The sequence below is a fragment of the Pelophylax lessonae genome (genome assembly GCF_965119305.1).
Source record: "Pelophylax lessonae genome assembly, chromosome: 4".
NCBI lineage: Eukaryota > Metazoa > Chordata > Amphibia > Anura > Ranidae > Pelophylax > Pelophylax lessonae.
The window spans coordinates 525,554,523-525,572,178 of NC_138771.1; the positions used below are offsets into that span (position 1 = coordinate 525,554,523).

At 43.2% G+C, this 17,656-nt stretch overlaps 1 protein-coding gene across 2 annotated transcripts in view; it reads left to right on the forward strand.

Moving 5' to 3' along the window:
* The window catches only part of PHF21B (PHD finger protein 21B), a 207,360-nt gene that overhangs the window by 125,886 nt on the left and 63,818 nt on the right, over positions 1 to 17,656 (forward strand). For both annotated transcript variants that reach the window (XM_082257220.1, XM_082257219.1), the window contains exon 3: positions 367 to 459. In XM_082257220.1, the coding sequence (XP_082113346.1) occupies positions 367 to 459 (93 nt within the window). The remainder of the gene's footprint in view (positions 1 to 366; positions 460 to 17,656) is intronic.

Consider the following 17,656-nt stretch of genomic DNA (forward strand, 5'->3'; position numbering starts at 1 on the left):
GAATCTGCTTATTACTGTATACAGCGTTAACACGCGTTTAGCCACGTCAGGCGTTTTTACAGCTGTAACGCCTGTGCAAAATATTGTGAGTGTCCTATGTGGTGTTCAAATGCAGTGCAGTTTCACTTTAACAAAGGTGAAAAATAAAGTGTTTTAAAGGACAGGGACAGTGAGGACTAGGCATCACTGCTTACTTCAGAACTTTTTTTTTTTGTTTTTACTTCTTTAGAATATTATCTTCATAATGAGCCAACCAGTCATCTTGTTTTCAGCGGTTAAGGCTACTCGTTGCTCTTTATAACTAAACATCATATTAATGTTGCTGGTAATGACTAATCTAATGGTTTATGTCTCTTTTCTCTGCAGACATTGGGAACCATTACTGCAGTGCCAATTAAAGTCCCTCAGGTCAGCTCCTTGCATAGATTGGCAGGACACGGACCAGCAGTGCTACCTCAGGTAAACAGATTAAGTGGTGGAATAACACCACATGACAATTTAAGCCGTGGGATATGGTCCTAATTACATTTTTTTTAATTTTTTTTGCTTATATATATAGAGTGACTAATTTTCAAACTGTTTATATTGGTAATTGAAAAAAAAAACCTGAAGTATATTAGAACTTCAAAATGTACAAGTTATACAGGTAAATTAATGATATGATGCACTTACCAATATTGCGTGTTGCAACTGCAAAATCCTCCCCTTCAGTAACTACTATGATTATTTATTTCAATCAGGTCACACTTTGAAATTCATTTTTGGAAGACAGAACAGTTTCCTTCTATTAACTCTTTCCCTGCCAGGCCCCATGCTCCACTGTGAAACTTTGGTGGCCAGACCATTTTTGCAAATTTTCTTTCTGTTTCTTTATTTTTTCTTGCAGCTTTCAAAATTTGTTGAAGAATCCCCGTCCCCCCTCCCCCAAACCATACATTTATTCAAAGCAAGGGACCAGTAGAATGAAAATAAAGTGCCACACTTTTTCTATGTCTTGCAATAGTTGCACAACTGGTTTTCAAAGCGATGTTTTCGCTAAAAACACACTGAAATCATCAGAAGTGGACACAAACTCAACATACCTACTAAATATAAAACTTAAACTGTATTGACTGAGTTAATTAATAACAAATATTTGTACATTTTCAAAAAAACAAAAATCGAAGATGTACAAAACTAAATATGCAACCTACTCTAAAAATGTAGGGTTATCATTGTTCACAAATTTTTTTAAGAATTTGTTAAAGACCCCCCACAGCAGGCATTTTCTGCACAAAAATCATTTTTTAACAGACACAAACAAAACATAACTTCCTACAAAATCTAAAAGCTGAAACTAGTGAGTTATCAAAATAACAAATATTTGTAAATTTTAACCACTTGCCTGACCGCCGCAAGTACATATACTGTGGCGGTCAGCCCCGGCCAGGCAAAATGACGTACCGGTACGTCACTAGCCTGGCACTGGCTTGTGAGCCAATAGCGGGCGAGCGCGCGCCCACCCCGGCTTGTTCCCTAACAAGTCAGTGCATGTGACCGGCGGACCCGATGTCCGCTGGTCACTCGCGATAGTTCGTCGGGAAGGGAGAAAAGCAGGCGGCTAATGTAAACAAGCCGCCTGTCATTCTCCCCTGTGTAAAAATGGAGATCAGACGGTTCTACTATGTAGGACCGTTGATCTCTGTTTTTACAGTGGTAGCCATGTCCATTCACAGTTAGAAACACGCCCCTAGGATACACTTAACCCCTCCCACTCCAATACAGTTAACCCCTTCCCTGCCAGTGTCATTTTTGCAGTAACAGTGCATATGTATAGCACTGATTACTGCAGTAATGTCACTGGTAACCCCAAAAGTGTCAAAAATGTCAGTCAAGGGTCCGATCTGTCCGCCGCAATGTCGCAGTCCCGCAAAAAAAAATCGCAGATCGCCACCATTACTCGTTAAAAAAAAAAAACACCAAAAATGACAAAAATCTTTCCCTTTGTTAGTAAACGCAATAACTTTTGCGCAAACCAATCAAAATACGCTTTTTGCGATTTTTTTTTTTTACCAAACATATGTAGCATAAAACAAATTGGCAGAAAATGTTAAAAAATTTTCATGTTTACATTTTTTTGGGAATTTCATATAAAAAATGTGAAAAATATTGTTATTTTTGCAAAATTTACGCTCTTTTTTTGTTTATAGCGCGTGATCAAAAAATCGCACAGGTGATCAAATACCACCAAAAGAAAGCTCTGTTTGTGGGGAAAAAAGGACATCAAATTCGTTTAGGTACAGCGTCGCACAACCACGTAATTGTCCGTTAAATTCACGCAGTAAAAAATCGCAAAAAATCCCATATATTTTATTGGAAGGCAGTATGTTAACAGTTTGTCGCCACAGGCTGCAATGCCCCACCACACATAGAATTGTATGAATGTCATTTAGAGAGACCAGGCATGTATTGTGGGTTATTTTCTTTGAATAAATGTCAGCTGGTTAAAGCAGTATTACATGAAGTGGCTTGTTTTTATTTTTTCTCCATGTCTGCTGTGTGTTTGCCTTTTGATTATCCATAATGGTGTAGTAAGATGTTTTGTTGACCATGGTTGTGGAGTTGATTATGCGCTGCAGATCTCTTATAATTTAGAGGTCATATTTATCTAGTGAGAAATTTGGGAACATCATTGGTGTGATGTACTGAAGCTGGTACCTGAGTAAAGTGTTTTGGTAAATCACATTTATGTGAACAAGTGCTGTTTGATTTCACCAAAGAACTCTTTATTTTATTTATTTACATTTAAAGGGATATTCACCCTTTGTTTGCACCAAATTGTTTGCACTGTATGTATTTGTAGACTTTTCCAATATTTTTTTGTTTTAATGTGTTGAGTGGGGTTATTTATCTGTACTGATTTTTAATTATTGAAAAAGGATAGTGCACCTATTATGTGTATTCATTACTTAGTTTGTTCCAATAGTCAGATACTAAGTGTGCTGCATTTCCACTTTTCCTTTTGGAGATACACTTAGCGCAATCATTTTTTGTTTTTTATGTATTACGGTATGTTTGTAGTGCACATGCGTATGTTATGTGTAATTTGTGTGTGGGGGAAGAGTGTTTTAAGCCTCATTCACACAGCCAGAATAGGGTCATACAGCATCAAAAAGGATTGTTCAGTGCCCTAGAAACAAAGGTGTTTGCATACAGCCATGGGCAGCAGTCTGTACAAATCAATGACAGGCTGACAGAAGCCTTGGCTGTATGGTTACATGCATATAGAGATTTATGAGCTGAACAGTTTGCATCCAGGATGTGAGATTACAGCCATAGTGTCACATAGTGACCATGAGATTATGGTAGAAGGAGTAATGCAACCAATATTTGGCATACTAATCTGGCCAGCTGAAAGCTGTTTTGTGCCTCTGTATGATATACAGTACATTGGTTGCAGGGGAAGTCTTTGCTAGAGCCTACTTGCTTACACTAAAGCCCTTTTCACACTTGTATGACTTGGGACTGCAAAGTCCCAAAAAATCATGGCAAAATTGCGTGTCTTTCAGGTCGAAAAACTGTGAAAGGGGCCTAAACATTGAAAAATCAGTGCTACTGATTCAAAAAGTTCTCTTCCCCATCCATTTCTAGAGTGACCTTTTTATATCCTATTAAATTGGCTCATAATATGTGGGCTGTATTGTATTTGAGATGCATTGGGTTCAATCCACAGAGCTTTACCACAAGGATAAGGATCTTTATTTTCAAAAAAGTGACAGCTATTTTCAGTCCAATGCAATTTAAACAATCAGTCGCCTGGCCGAATATAAAAACCCTTATACTTGTATAAAGTTTGATTTGAGCCTATAAATGTTTATACTATGTTGGGTATGCTTTGTATAAAATCACCCTTTTTATTGAGGTCAGAGGTAACCGCTCCAGAGATTGCCTTCCTTTTTGAATGGATGGCTCAGGCTTCCAGACTGATCTTCTTTGCTAGGTAGTAGACCTTAATTTTTTTTAGCAAAAGTTGAAAAACTGGACCTTCTTTTGGACATGTGGCTATGGGTCATGGTGTAGTAGGGAAAATTCTATATAAGAAATGTAATAAGCTCAATACTCATAGCTGGCTATACACAGACTGAATTTAATTACATTTTTTCTGAATCCACCAAAATGTAGGCTATGGCTGGTAATGCTGGCACCACCCGGCCCATCAGACTTTGATAAATTAAAGGAGCTAGGTGGAAAATTGTTGCCCAAACATTGACTGCATTCAATCAAGATGGAGTCACTGTTAGGATGATAAAGCAGCAACTGGTGTTGCAACTGCTTGAATACAATGACCAGCAGTGGAGATTTCTGAATCCTTGCTGTATAGTGTGGCTGAAGGATTCTGTTAGATTTTGCCAATAGGCTGAACAAGAGTAATCTGTGCATGCATGGCTAGCCTAAGAGTTTTTCTTCCTCTCCCTCAAGTCAATGCGATCCTTAAAGCATACAGTCTGACTTTCTGCAGGGATCCCAAGGACCTGCAATTGTTGTGGATAGTTATGCCTCGTACTCACAGATAAATTGTAGGAAAAAAATTGCTTTTGAATTGATCGAAGGATAATCTGATAGTTCGTTCACAGCTTTCGACAGCCGGTCACGATATTTCGTCCAACAAAATCTGCAGGGACAAACACGAAAACTTTTGTCGTACAATAACCTAGTGAACAACAATTGTTTAATCAACACAGTATGCGTTCTCTGAAAATCGATAGACGAGGACCACGCGTGATCAGAATCACGAAAATAACCCGGAAAAAGCCTGGCTGCCATTGTTTTTGTTTTGCACTATCCGATACGTAGCTACGGAACCAGGAAGCTTTTCCAGAATTGTAGGAAAAAATCATACGTTTAGTACGCATTGTTGAATTCAATACTAGTATCATGCAACAAAATTCGAATGATAAGTTGTCCGATTATCTGATCGTGTGTACGAGGCATTAAGCAGGCTGTAGATGGTGCAATTTTCTTTCCTGCAACCACAGTCAGTGTTGATGGGGAAATCCCTTCCATCGAGTCATTTTGTTCTCTTGGCAGGGAAAACACAGTGATTATTGCTAGCGACTATATCCGCTGGCAATAATTGCATGGCTTAAATCCAACATGCTGGTTGTACCCAAGTCCATCAGTGGGTCGACTTGGGTGCATTCAGCCTGCTCATAGATGGTTTGAATCTTGGCCAGGCCCTGCTGATCCGAAATATCTAGGGCCGGCTTTACACCATGGCAGGACAAACTAATGTCAGTCTGGCGTGTGAAACCCATAAAAATTCAGAAGAGCAAGGATGACTCTGTTTCTGCTTGCAAGTTTTTTGCTATAGACTTTTTTTTTAATGATGTTCTTGTGTGAAGGGAGCTCTTTACTTTATAATAATAACACATAGTGTATGATAGTATAAGAAATAAAGGGCGATGCCTGGCTCTCATTGGTTGTCTGCTTCACTCGAGCCCATGCACAGAGGTGAATGGAGCGCTGCACATAATTGCCAGGTGTATTCCATTAGAATTCAAATTAATGTGTGTAGACAATTATTACTTAGGCTTCTCATTTAAGCAGTCAACCACTTAAGGAGATTCACAAAGGCAAGAGCTGCAAGTATCATAATGACATGCTTGCCAACACTGCAAATCGTTCTAACAAAGACTGCAGTTTAATCAAGAATTAACAGTTTAAAACAAATGCATCAATAGCACACTTCTGCAGTAACTAGGGTGACATTAGTAATTAAGATTACTAAAAGGTAATCACCAGACCTGCTTAGTCTGATCATGGGAATATTAAACATAATAATTTACATTTTGCACCTATTATGCTCTATTCTGTTTTTAATATTTCTTTCTATGTGCCATCCTAGGTTTGATAATATAGCCCCCTTCATACATGTCATTTTTTGTGATCGCTATTCTGAAGATCAGTGTGTACAACATACGTTAAGAAAGCATTTTGCAATTGTTAAACCACTTTTGTGAATTTCCCAAAGGGAACCTGTCCTCTGTTTTAAATTGGTAGTAAAATCAAGCGTTTGACTTAACCCTTCAGGTAAGTTTTACCTGTAGGTGCCTTTAACCTTCCTAGCGGTATTCCCCAGCGTGGCTCGGGGTTACATTTCAGAGCCAAAAGCGGTAACCCCGAGCCACACTCGGGGTACCGCCAGAAGCATCGCTGGATCCTGTAAAAGAGGTTACTTACCTTGTCACCGGGATCCAGCGATGTGTCTCGGCGGTGTCTCGCGGCGAATCTTCCTCCCGATCCTCTCCGTGCCCCGGCTTCCGTCTCCTGCGACGTGACGTTCGCAGGGGGGTGGAACCGGCGGCAAATTCAAATGTAAAAACGCACCAAACACACTGATACCATTCAAAATAAAAAAAATCACATTAGTTTGCCCCCCAGTGCCCTTTCCTGCAGTTTTACTGTACTTTTTATGTATATATATATATATATGTATATATATATACGTAATTCTTGTGAATGAGCAGCCCAAACCAACTGTATACATTATATATATATATATATATATATATATATATATATATACACAATAAATGTATACAGTTGGTTTGGGCTGCTCATTCACAAGAATTACATGCAAAATAATGGTACCGCTTTCAGCACTTAAAATCCAAAAGAATCATACCGCCAGGGAGGTTAACCCTTTCACTGCCAGGTCCGTATGCCCTACGGACCTACAGCACTGCTTGCAGCTAGCCAGGTCTGTACGTTGTATGGACCTCCTTTCTCCCTCACCTATAAGCTCATGGTCACTTCAATGACCATAAACTTATAACAGAATTGTTTAGCAGACTCTGCTGAACAATTCTATATCTCTGATCAGCTGATTACAATCTGCTGATCAGAGTTATTAACCTCAAATCTAAGCCCCCCCCCCCCATGCCACCGCTTCCCTGTCCCCAGCCTCTTCACCTCCCGCTGCTCCCTGTCACCTAAAACTACTCCCCCCACTCACCTTTCCTATCCCCTTCACCCCCTTCCTGACCCCCCCAGCACTGATTTTCCTCCCCCTCCCACACCCGATCCGACCCCTGCAAACCTGATCCCCTGCAACTACCCTCATAAGCCGGCACCCCTCCTCTACCACTCCTGCCAGCTTGAGGGGCTGCATGGGGCTTAGAGAGGATCGGTCCCTACACCTGCGATCTATGCCTGCTCCAGTGGCATCCCTCCTACCCCTCCTGCCGCCTGCAGCTGCTGCACGCACTGAACTCCAGCAGGCTGTCAGGCTGAGAGCGAGGGGGGGGGGGCTTGGTGTTTACCAGTCCCCTCCCAGTAGTACAGTGGACATAGGCAGCCATTGCAACCAATGGCTCCTATGTCCACTAACAGATGATCATAGTAAACTGAATGTTTACTATGTCAGACTGTCAGTTTATGAATGAATGAGGAGTCGCTATACAGACTCCTTATTCATGTAAAGTGCTGCAGAGAAAGGAACTACCTTCATTCCCTTTCTCTTTCTCAAAAAAGAGATAGGGGGGGGGGGGTTCTGTTTAGATCCCTGATACCCCCCCCCCCCCCAAAGAAAAAAGAAAAAGGATTAAAAATATAACAGTAAAAAAATGTAAAAAGTAAAAAAAAAAAAAACATAGTAAGACCCAGTGGCTGGTGCTAATGTTTTTTGAGGAAGGCGCCAAAACCCCCCCCCCCCCCCAGGTCTGACCGCACACTGGTGCGATGCGGGGGAAACCCTATGATTTAGAATCGCACAGTGGTTCACATAGAGATCTGTGAATCGCTGGGGTTGTCAATATAAAGTTAATGACACCCCCAGATTGGTTCGCAAATCGCAGTGCGAACTGTACAATGGTGCAGGAATCAGATCGCATAGGTGTAAACACCCATACGATCTGATTCCAGTGTGAACCAAAAAAAGGATCCTGTGCCATTTTGGTGTGAATGCGATGTGATTTCAGCCATACAGTTTGTATGGCTGAAATCTCATCGCACAGACATCGCATGTCATCTGCACAGCAATGCTGTGCGAATGACATGCGATGTCTGGAATTGCACCAGTGTGAACCGGCACTCAGCCTCTCCATGGTGACGGCCCCCACCTACACTCCCCCCTCCATGGTTATAGCCTCCCCCCGCACTCACCCCTCCACATCTTCCTCCGCTTCTCCTGGGCAACCCGAATTGCCTCCTGTCCTGATTGGCCGGGAGGAGAAGCAAGAAGACAATAACGAATATTATTTTGCTATTGTCACAAGTGGGTGGGTTCTGCGCCCCGACTCTAACCTTTTTCAAGCAAATTAGAGTCTCAGGCTCTAATCATGTGGCTTGAAAAAAGAGTCCAGCGCCCTGCAGTGGAGTGGCGCCCCAAATGGACCGACCGCTCCTGGTAATAAAAACAAAAAGCAGAGCGCCTCTAATGCCCCATACACACGTGCAGATTATCTGCAGACTTTTGTCTGCAGACTTACCAAAACCATATAATATGAGGTCAAACCTAAACACTTTCAATTTGTATGGAATCCGGCAGGCCCTTGCGCTACATAGAAAAGGTAAAGGCCCGTACACACGTACCGATCGTCGGCATACAAACGTCGGCGGACGAAAGATCTGCCGATTGTACGCGTGTTAGTATGGTGCCTCCGACAGATGTCTGCGCACAATCCGCGGACAAAAGTCTTTCGTGCAAACATGAAAATTTTTGTCTGCGGACACCAGAACGGACGATTGTTCGCCTGTCAGTACAGAATTCGGCCGACAGACCGCAGATTTGCAAGACTGGGCATGCTCAGAAAATTAAAAACACAGGGAAAGTTAACCATTACATGACATCACTTCTGCAGTCAGCTGAAGTCTGCAGACAAAATTCTTGTGCTGTCCTTGTGCTGTCTTTGCACTTTTCAACAGACACCGACATCCCGGGGAGAAAAGACGAACATTTGTATGCCGACGATCGGTACGTGTGTACGGGGCTTAAGTCTGCAGACAAAAGTCTGCAGATAATCTGCACGTGTGTACGGGGCATAAGTGTTATCAGTTTAATTAAAAGGGTAAGGCAGTACAGGAAAACTGCTCACATTTAAAACAGTATAAAATAGCTCATCTGTTAGGTGGTCTGCAGGAACACAGGGGTCCATGGCTGGATGTTTGTGGCTCCAAGAGGTGGTGCAGGGGATGGTGAAGGAGGGAGATGTCTGGAGAGCCAAGAGACCAGATAGTAGGATGGCCAGCGACTTCAGGAAGGTGTTCTGTTCCTCAGGGAGACACCTGGTGAGCCGAGAGACCGTTAGGTAGGATGGCTGTCGGCTTCAGAAGGGCGCCTTGCTCCTCAGTACGTCCGGCGCCATCAGATAGGGGAGCCCAGCGTGACAGATCCAGCAGTCAATCGCACAACGCGATTCCAAGCGTGCGCAGTAGCCTCACAGTGCATGCGTGCTCCTTTCTCAAGTGCAGTGGCATGTTGCGAGCCACAAACATCCAGCCATGGACCCCTGTGTTCCTGCAGACCACCTAACAGATGAGCTATTTTATACTGTTTTAAATGTGAGCAGTTTTCCTGTACCTGCCTTACCCTTTTAATTAAACTGATAACACTTAGAGGCGCTCTGCTTTTTGTTTTTACTTCCACTTTCAGAGCTGACTTCTCTCTGCAGCTGACCTGGCCCTGAGTGTAATATTTCAGCCATCAACTACACCAGACTAATGACTATACATGAACTGCATACCCCTTGATGCTATATAGGTATGTGTGATGCGCCAACTCTTATCCTGCTTGTTCGACCGCTCCTGGTAAGACCCCTTTCACATGGAGCAGACTCTGTCAAGCAGATCCACCTGCTCAGTGGGGGATCTGTCTGCTGATCCCCGTTGAGCAGGCGGAAGACAGGTCCGCGTCCGCTCCGTTGAAGCAGAGCAGACATGGACACAGTCTGCTGTTCTCTATGGGGGCGATCAGATGGAAACGGACTGCCTGTCCTTTTCCATTTGATACGATCCGATCTGCTAGATGGATGGGAAATGGGATCTTCATATGTCTGTTTTTAGAAGACCGGATCGGCCCATTTACATATGTCTCTACATAGAGAACAATGGGTGGTCCGATTGGGCCTGCTTTAAAAATGGACAGGCAGACCCAATCGGTCTGCTTGTGTGAAAGGGGCCTAAGGCCTTGTTCAAACAGGGCATACACAGCGTACCTTTAAACAGGGGCACAGGTGTTATGTGCATCTCTGTGCAGGCATTCCCATTAATGTGCGTTGGTCGTGCACCCACACCCACACAGATGTCAGATTGGGAATAGCAGCTATGCCTGTGCAGCCGTTGCATCGCAATTTACATAAATGGGACTGCCTGTACGGGGATGCACGGAACACCTATGCATCCCTGTGTGGGTAAACATGGCCCTCTATGGGCCTACTGTCAGGGTGCCAGGAAACCAGACCACACGGGGATGCAGATAAAATAAAGCAGTTTATTGGAGAAACAGCAAGAGCGAGGAAGTGAGAGCAGGAACAAGCCGGGGTAAAGTCCAGAAGTGTGTAGTCTGCTGATGCCGGGTCGTTTGCAGATGCCGGGTCATCTGCCGATGCGGGGTCGAGGGCCAGGAGAGTCGTCAGCCAAGCCAGGGCATACACAGAGGAACACCGAGAACAGAAGACTGCTAGCAGACATGCACCTTGGAGCACAAACACAAGGGCAAGGACTGCAACCCATCAGGTGATAGATATGGTCAGGTGTGCAGCATCATCACTGTGTGACACCCAGGCAGTAGGCAAGTGATGATGCAATCAGAGTTTATAAGAGGCAGCAGTCTGCACATGTCCACGATTGTTGCCAACAGGATGGCAAGGTAAGACCTTGACACGCACACTTTAGTATGCCACATGTAAACAATGCTTTAGTAGTAATATAGCAGGCATTTTGTACGTTATGTTGTGTTTATGTGCATTATTAATGATTATAGTGTATTTTTTGTGAAAATAACTATATGATGACCATTTGTGCAATTTTTGCGGGGCCCAAAAAATCAGTAGTACTTTTTTAATTCTACAGGTCATGTGCATTCAGAAAATGTCTATTTTTAAGGGTTTTTTCAAATTCTGAAAGCTGTAAGCTGTAAGTGAAAAATGGTAACCTCTGGATTTTTAGAGTAAATTGTTTTTATTTACAGTTGTGCATACCTTCATTTTTCACCATTTCACAAAAAGATGCAATTTAAAATGTACAAATATTTGTTATTTATTAACTTAATACAGTTTTAGCTTTTATATTTACTAGGAATTTAGCAAGAATTTTGTACATTTTGCCATGTATGAATCTTTGCATACTTATTATTGATTTTAGTGTATTGTTAGCTAAAATATTGTTTTGATAAACAGTTGCGCAAATATCCCGGTGCCTTAGAAATCAGTAGCACCTTCTTTTTATTCTACTTGCCATGTGCTTTCAGAAAATATATGTTTTGGGGGGTCTTTTACAAACTCTCAAAGTGCAAAAGGAAAAATTTAGCAGGAATTTTGTAAAATTTGCTGTGCTTATATCTGCTAAAGATGATTTTAGAGAATTTTTAATGAATATATGGTTATGATAAACATTTGCGCAAATATTTCAGGGTGTTAAAATCAGTAGCAGTTTCTTTTTATTCTACAGGCCATGTGCTTTCAGAAAACATATGGTTTGGGGGGGGGGGGGGGTTTTAACAAACTCTGAAAGCTGTAAGGAAAAAATTTGGATATTTACATTTTTGCGTTTCACCATTTTGCAAAAAGGCGCAATCTAAAATTTACAAATAGTGGGTATTTATTACCTCAATACAGGTTAGCTTTTATGTTTAGTAGGAATTTTGTAAAATGTGCTGTGTTTTTATCTGATAATAATGATTTTAGTGTATTTTTAGCGAAAATATTGTTTTGATAAACATTTGTGCAAATATCCTTGTGCCCTAAAAATCAGTAGTACCTTATTTTTATTGTAATGGTCATGTGCTTTTAGAAAATATATGGTTTTACCAAACTCTGGCTTAAGTCGATGATGTAATTGGCGCATGCACAATGCTCTCTGCATTAATGGAACACTTAGTGTGCCTAGGATGCAGAGAGTGCCGCGTCACTATGATGAATCCCATGTGCATGCGTGGGAGTGACATCATTGCAGCCTGACTATTTACATAGCTAAAAAGGGCAAACCCAGAAATCAGACCGGGCAAAGATGGAAGTGCCAGGAGTGGTGACAGCATGCTGCTGGAGGACTCAGTTTGTAGGGTAAGCCTGCAGTGCATACTAGCACATTATGGCATTACCTGTCAGGGAGAGTCATTGTTATTTTTTTTTTGTAACGTTTACTACCGCTTTAAACATATAAACTTGAAGCCTTTGTTACCCCAACACTTCATATTCCTGTTGTGTGCCTGCTGTACCCTTTACTTGTATGAGAAAGTGTGCTGTTTTCTTTGTATTGCTTCCTTTATGTGAAATCCCTGGTGTTCCTGCTAGTCTCTTTGCTTTCCTATTAAAAACTGACCACACTAAGCAGGAGAACACATGATTGTCAGTTCTCTAGCTATGCTGGGAACTCAGTGGGCTCTTCTCTAATGATCAGACTTGGCCTGACATGCCCCCTCCTGCACAGCCATTCACTGGCAAGCTCAGTGTTCTGCTGCTTCTCCTCCCAGCTCCTCGCAGCTGAGAACAAAGGGAATGCAAACACTTATAAAAAAAAGGGAAAAAGGTATTTCTCTTTCATTCATTGAAGGACACAGCTCCTTATCTTCTTGACAGTTGGGTTAGGCTTCCCCCTACAGGAGTAGGAAACTAGGCAGGAAAAAACTGTTCTACGCCTATGGGACAGTCCCAGGGGGTATACTCCCACGCTCAGCTACAGGCATTCAGTTTTTTTCTGCCTAGTCAGGAGCAAGGACCTAGGTCCTTGCTGGGATCTTTGGTCCTGGCAATTTTATTTCTTTAAATGGAATTTTTTCCTATCTTTGTTATTTTGTTCCTGTGAGAATCTACTATCAACTGTCAGACTGGGGAACGGACTGGATAATCTATATCCAGAGGGTCCCCCCAGTCTAGCCAGTGGGCACGCACAGGCCTCACCTATGGGCTAGGTCGGCCGCGACATAGCCCCACTGGAAGGGGGCTGGCGTGCAAGTGAAACGCTTCGCGAAGACACATATGACAGCGTTCCTCTTGGTCCACAGCCACCCCTATTCCGATGGAGCGGTGGCCTGTCAGGACCGGTGCCCACCCTGTTCCTGGTATGGTAAGTAGCTGCCCCCCTCTAACCTTGGAGGTTTTTGGGGTGGACGTTCCCATGCAGCATCCCCCCCTTCTTGGTAGTCCTCTGTGGACTTGTACCTCCCCCATCTGCTTACACCCCCTCTCCCCCCATGGGGTGGCCATACCTTCTGAGTCAGTCTGGGGTGTCGAGATGGGGGGGAGCGCGCCGCCGGTGACCAGACGATCAACCTGTGGGAGGGGGCTGTACCTGGTGGGGACCCCCATCCTGCTGGGTTTATTTTCCCTGCTCCTGGGTCCCTCCTGAGCCCCCGGGAGCTGTGTAGCATCACACAGGGCCGCCATTTTCTTGGGCCTTTTTTGTGCTGGATTGGCAGCCATGTTTGTGTAGCCTCAGCAGCCATTATAATGCGGTTTTCTCATTGAAAATAGCTATGACCGTGTTTTTGGAGCTATATGGGCGGTAATTCGGTGGTGGGAGCTGTGACGGACACAGATCCCTGCCCTCCTCACTAACTCGTGATTAAAAACCGGCCAATCTCACACCACGCTGTCACTTACGTAACAATGCCACTCTCAGCTGCACTCTGCACAAAGATTGTCCAGCTTGCAGGACCACAATCTAGATGCTAGCAGGCTTAGAGCGATTGTCACTGGGCTAATTAAGCAATTAACCCTTAAAAATGGCACCACCTCTGTTTGGTCCAAACAGGAGGAAGCTCGTAATTCTAGCAATACCAATTATGATTTTAAAATAATCGTCTGTAACACACACTGTCACCACAGACAAGTATGTTCATAGGATTTATTCTATACAGTAGCACTCTTCAAGAGACAGGTTCTTTTTAAGCTTGCATTAAGAGCTTAGGAACAAGGTTAACGCTTTTCAAAATAAGGTTTTAATAGTGAAAAGGTCAAAGTTGGTGCAAATAAAATATTTACAGAAAAAAGGTGTTTCAAAGAAATGGAGACATAATTCAGCAATAGAAAAATAAGGTAGAGTTGAGGAGGAAGAATACTTGCAATCAATGTCCTGGGTGTTATCAGAGTTCAGTCGATGAGCCAGGTTTTATCGGTTCTCAAACTTGGCAGATGTTCCTGCATTGATGGTAAAGAAGAACTCCCAACTGGTTAGGGATCTCCCTTTTTCTCTGGGATCAAAACGGTGTTGACAGATGCCCCTGACTAATAAAACGGAATAGCCATGGGCTGTCCTGGGGATATGACAATATCAGGTCCCTCCCTTATAGACAGTTTTATACCACTGTTTATATCTTCGAATATGTACCGGTTGCATTCTTGAAATTGATGGATTATTGTTCATTGAACTTCGCATCCTGGGATACTAAACACAGGGTAGCTCAGAAAACCTCTCACCCAGGGAATATCTGACAGCTATCATCCCTTCTGTAGGTACTAGTGTGGTCATGTATGACCTTAATTCATTCAGTATGACATTTCTCATCCAAATATATACAGTACTTATTAATAATGTGTCATGTTCCTGTCTGAGTTTATGAATCGTGTGTGGATTTGTTACGTTTTGAATTGTGCAGAGCTCTCTGATTGCCTTTTACGATCTCCATTAGTTCTGGGTATCCTAATGGATTTGATCATTGTTTTACGATAGGCCTGGACAGCAGAAATAAACATCCTGCCAGGACCCAATTAGCAGTTTACAGCTCTGCACAGGCCTAAGCACTGGTTTCTGATATCTCTTTTAAAGTGTAGAGCCTATGTATTCCATTAATTAGAGGAGGAGGGCGAGGGTAATCACTGCGGCAATGTGTAATTGTTCTGCAAGACTGTCATGGCTGACCTATAATGACTGAACAACATGGCCGCTTGCTACAGCTTTTCGTGTGCCCAGTACGGGATATCATTGCAGTAGCCCCTCCTCATCCCCTTAGTCCTGACTCCTGGATCTTTCTCTTCCTGACCGCCGCATGGTGTGCAGTCTGTCTGGTGCTGTAAGTGCCTGATCGGTGATGGTGAGCTTTTTTGTGGGGTTTTCTCTCCCTCTCTCTGTTATAGCAGTAGTGGTGCGCTGTGCTGGACCCTGTGGTACCGCTATTGCGGTGGGGTTGTCCTTAGCTGTGCTATACATTTTTTTGTGTGGGTCCTCTTCTTCACTAATGGAGTCCCTGGAGCACATTTCCCCACCTGATCCCCTCCGGGTCCCATCAATCCCTGACTGCACTGATTGCAGTCCTGGAGTCCTTAGTGTCCAAAGTGGATTTTGTCCTTGGAAAATTGGCTAGCAAAAAGCGTCCCCGCCTTCACCTGTTTCATCTGTCTCATCAAATCCTGAATCTGATTTGGCTGCCGCGGATGCGAGTTACCCTTCTGGGTCTGCGTCCATGCACTCAGTGTGCTCAGATAGTGAGGATGATTCCTCTGCTTCTCTAGCCACGCATGAAAAGGCACTGGTGGATGTGCTGATTGTGTCAGTGTGTGAAACTTTAAAGATGGAGGATGCTACTGCTGCTGCGTCAAAGGTGCCTTTCCCTTTTTGGCACCCACAGGCCTGCCAAGGCGGCGAGGGTGTTCTCCTTTCCTGCTTACTTTGATAATATTGTCACTAAACAGTGGGGTTGCCTAAAAAGCACTATTGCGGTCCCTAAGCATTTTGCCATGCGGTATCCTTATGAGAATTTCCTGCTTAAAAAGTGGACCGTACCACCTGTAGTGGACTCGCCGGTTTCCCGGTTAAATAAAGCCACTTAAATTCCGATTGAGGAGTCCTAGGCCTTTAAAGATCCGGCTGATAGGAGGTCAGAGGCTCTAACCCGCCATATGTTCACTGTGGCTGGTTCAGCACTTAGACTGATATTTACTATTGCCCTGTTATCGAAAACTCTGACCGAGGGGGCTAAACTTTTACGCCAGGACCTGGAGGGGGAACAGCTTCCCCCTGCCTTTGCAGAGCTGACAGATCAATTGGTCAGGGGGCTACAATTTGTCTAAGATGCCTGTTTGGATGTGGCCCCATAGACTTCTAGACTGTCCGTCTCAGCAGTGGTCCTTCGGCGTATTATCTGGCTGAAATGCTGGTCAGCGGACCAGACTTCCAAGAAAGCCTTATCTGATGTACCATTTGTGGGGGATTGCCTGTTTGGAGCCTCCTTGGTTCTTTCCTTCCAACCTACGCTTGTCCCCAGATCGCTTACAGGGTTTCTTAGGGCGATGCAAGAATTGTTGCTTTAAGGGGTGATTGGCCCGGTCCTGACTTCGGAAAGTTTTCAGGGGTTTTACTCAAACCTGTTTATAGTTCACAGGAAGGAAGGCAAGGTACCTTCAGTTCTGGACCTCAAGGCGCTTTATGTGAGTACAGAAGTTCCGAATGGAGTCCATTCGCACGGTAGTGGTGTCCCTACATCAGGGGGATTTTCTTGCTTCTTTCGATATCAAGGACGCCAACCTTCACATTCCAATATATGTTGGCCATCAACGCTTTCCCCGCTTTGCCGTGGGCGAGGAGCATTATCAGTTTGTGGCGTTACATTTTAGTCTCGCCTCCGCTTTTCAAATTTTCACAAAAGTGTTGGCTCCAGTACTAGCCAGTAGGTACTAGCTGTGTGCTTCCAACCAATGACACCTTACTACACACCATTCTGTTTCCAGGGAATTCAGTACTTAAATCCAACTTGAGCACATTCATTATAGTTTTGGGGTTTCAGGGATGGAGTCTTTTAGGTCTAAGTGACACCTGTTTTCCACACTTGTGGCTGTTTTACCACAAAAAATTCTAAAATTCTAAAATTACAACTCACGTCATCGTTTTCCTATGAATAAGCCTCATATAAGGTGTCAAAAATTGGTTAGACAAGCAGAAGATTTTGCTTTTAAGGGGATACATGTAATATCTACATGCAAGGCAATGTGATTTACGTTAAGTGACACCTCCCATACTCCTGATAAAGGAGAGTTTTTACTCTCTGAAACACGTTGGGTGGAGAAAGTTACAACTTAATCATTGTATCCTTCACAGTTGGTGTATTCGCTGTCCATCGTAATATGTATAAATTGTGCCATGTGAACATTGTCATGTATTTTTTGTATATGTAATAACAAATTTTTTAACATGTATTAATATATATATATATATATATATATATATATATATATATATATATTTTTTTTTTATAAACATTTTTTCATTTGTATGATTAACATAAGTGCCTAAAAAGTCCCAATATTCATGGGAAACAATATTGTATAGTTCATACGGGATGTGGCATAGGCAGAGTGTAACCACTAGTATATTGATTCTTCCTGTACTAGCATTGTTGCGTCAGCGGGGGATCGCGGTAATCACGATCGTGGTGATGGATGATCTTCTTCTGCGAGCGGAGTCTCCGACTGCTCTGATGGACGACTTGGAGATTACTCTGCAAACTCTGAGTGAGTTTGGTTGGAGT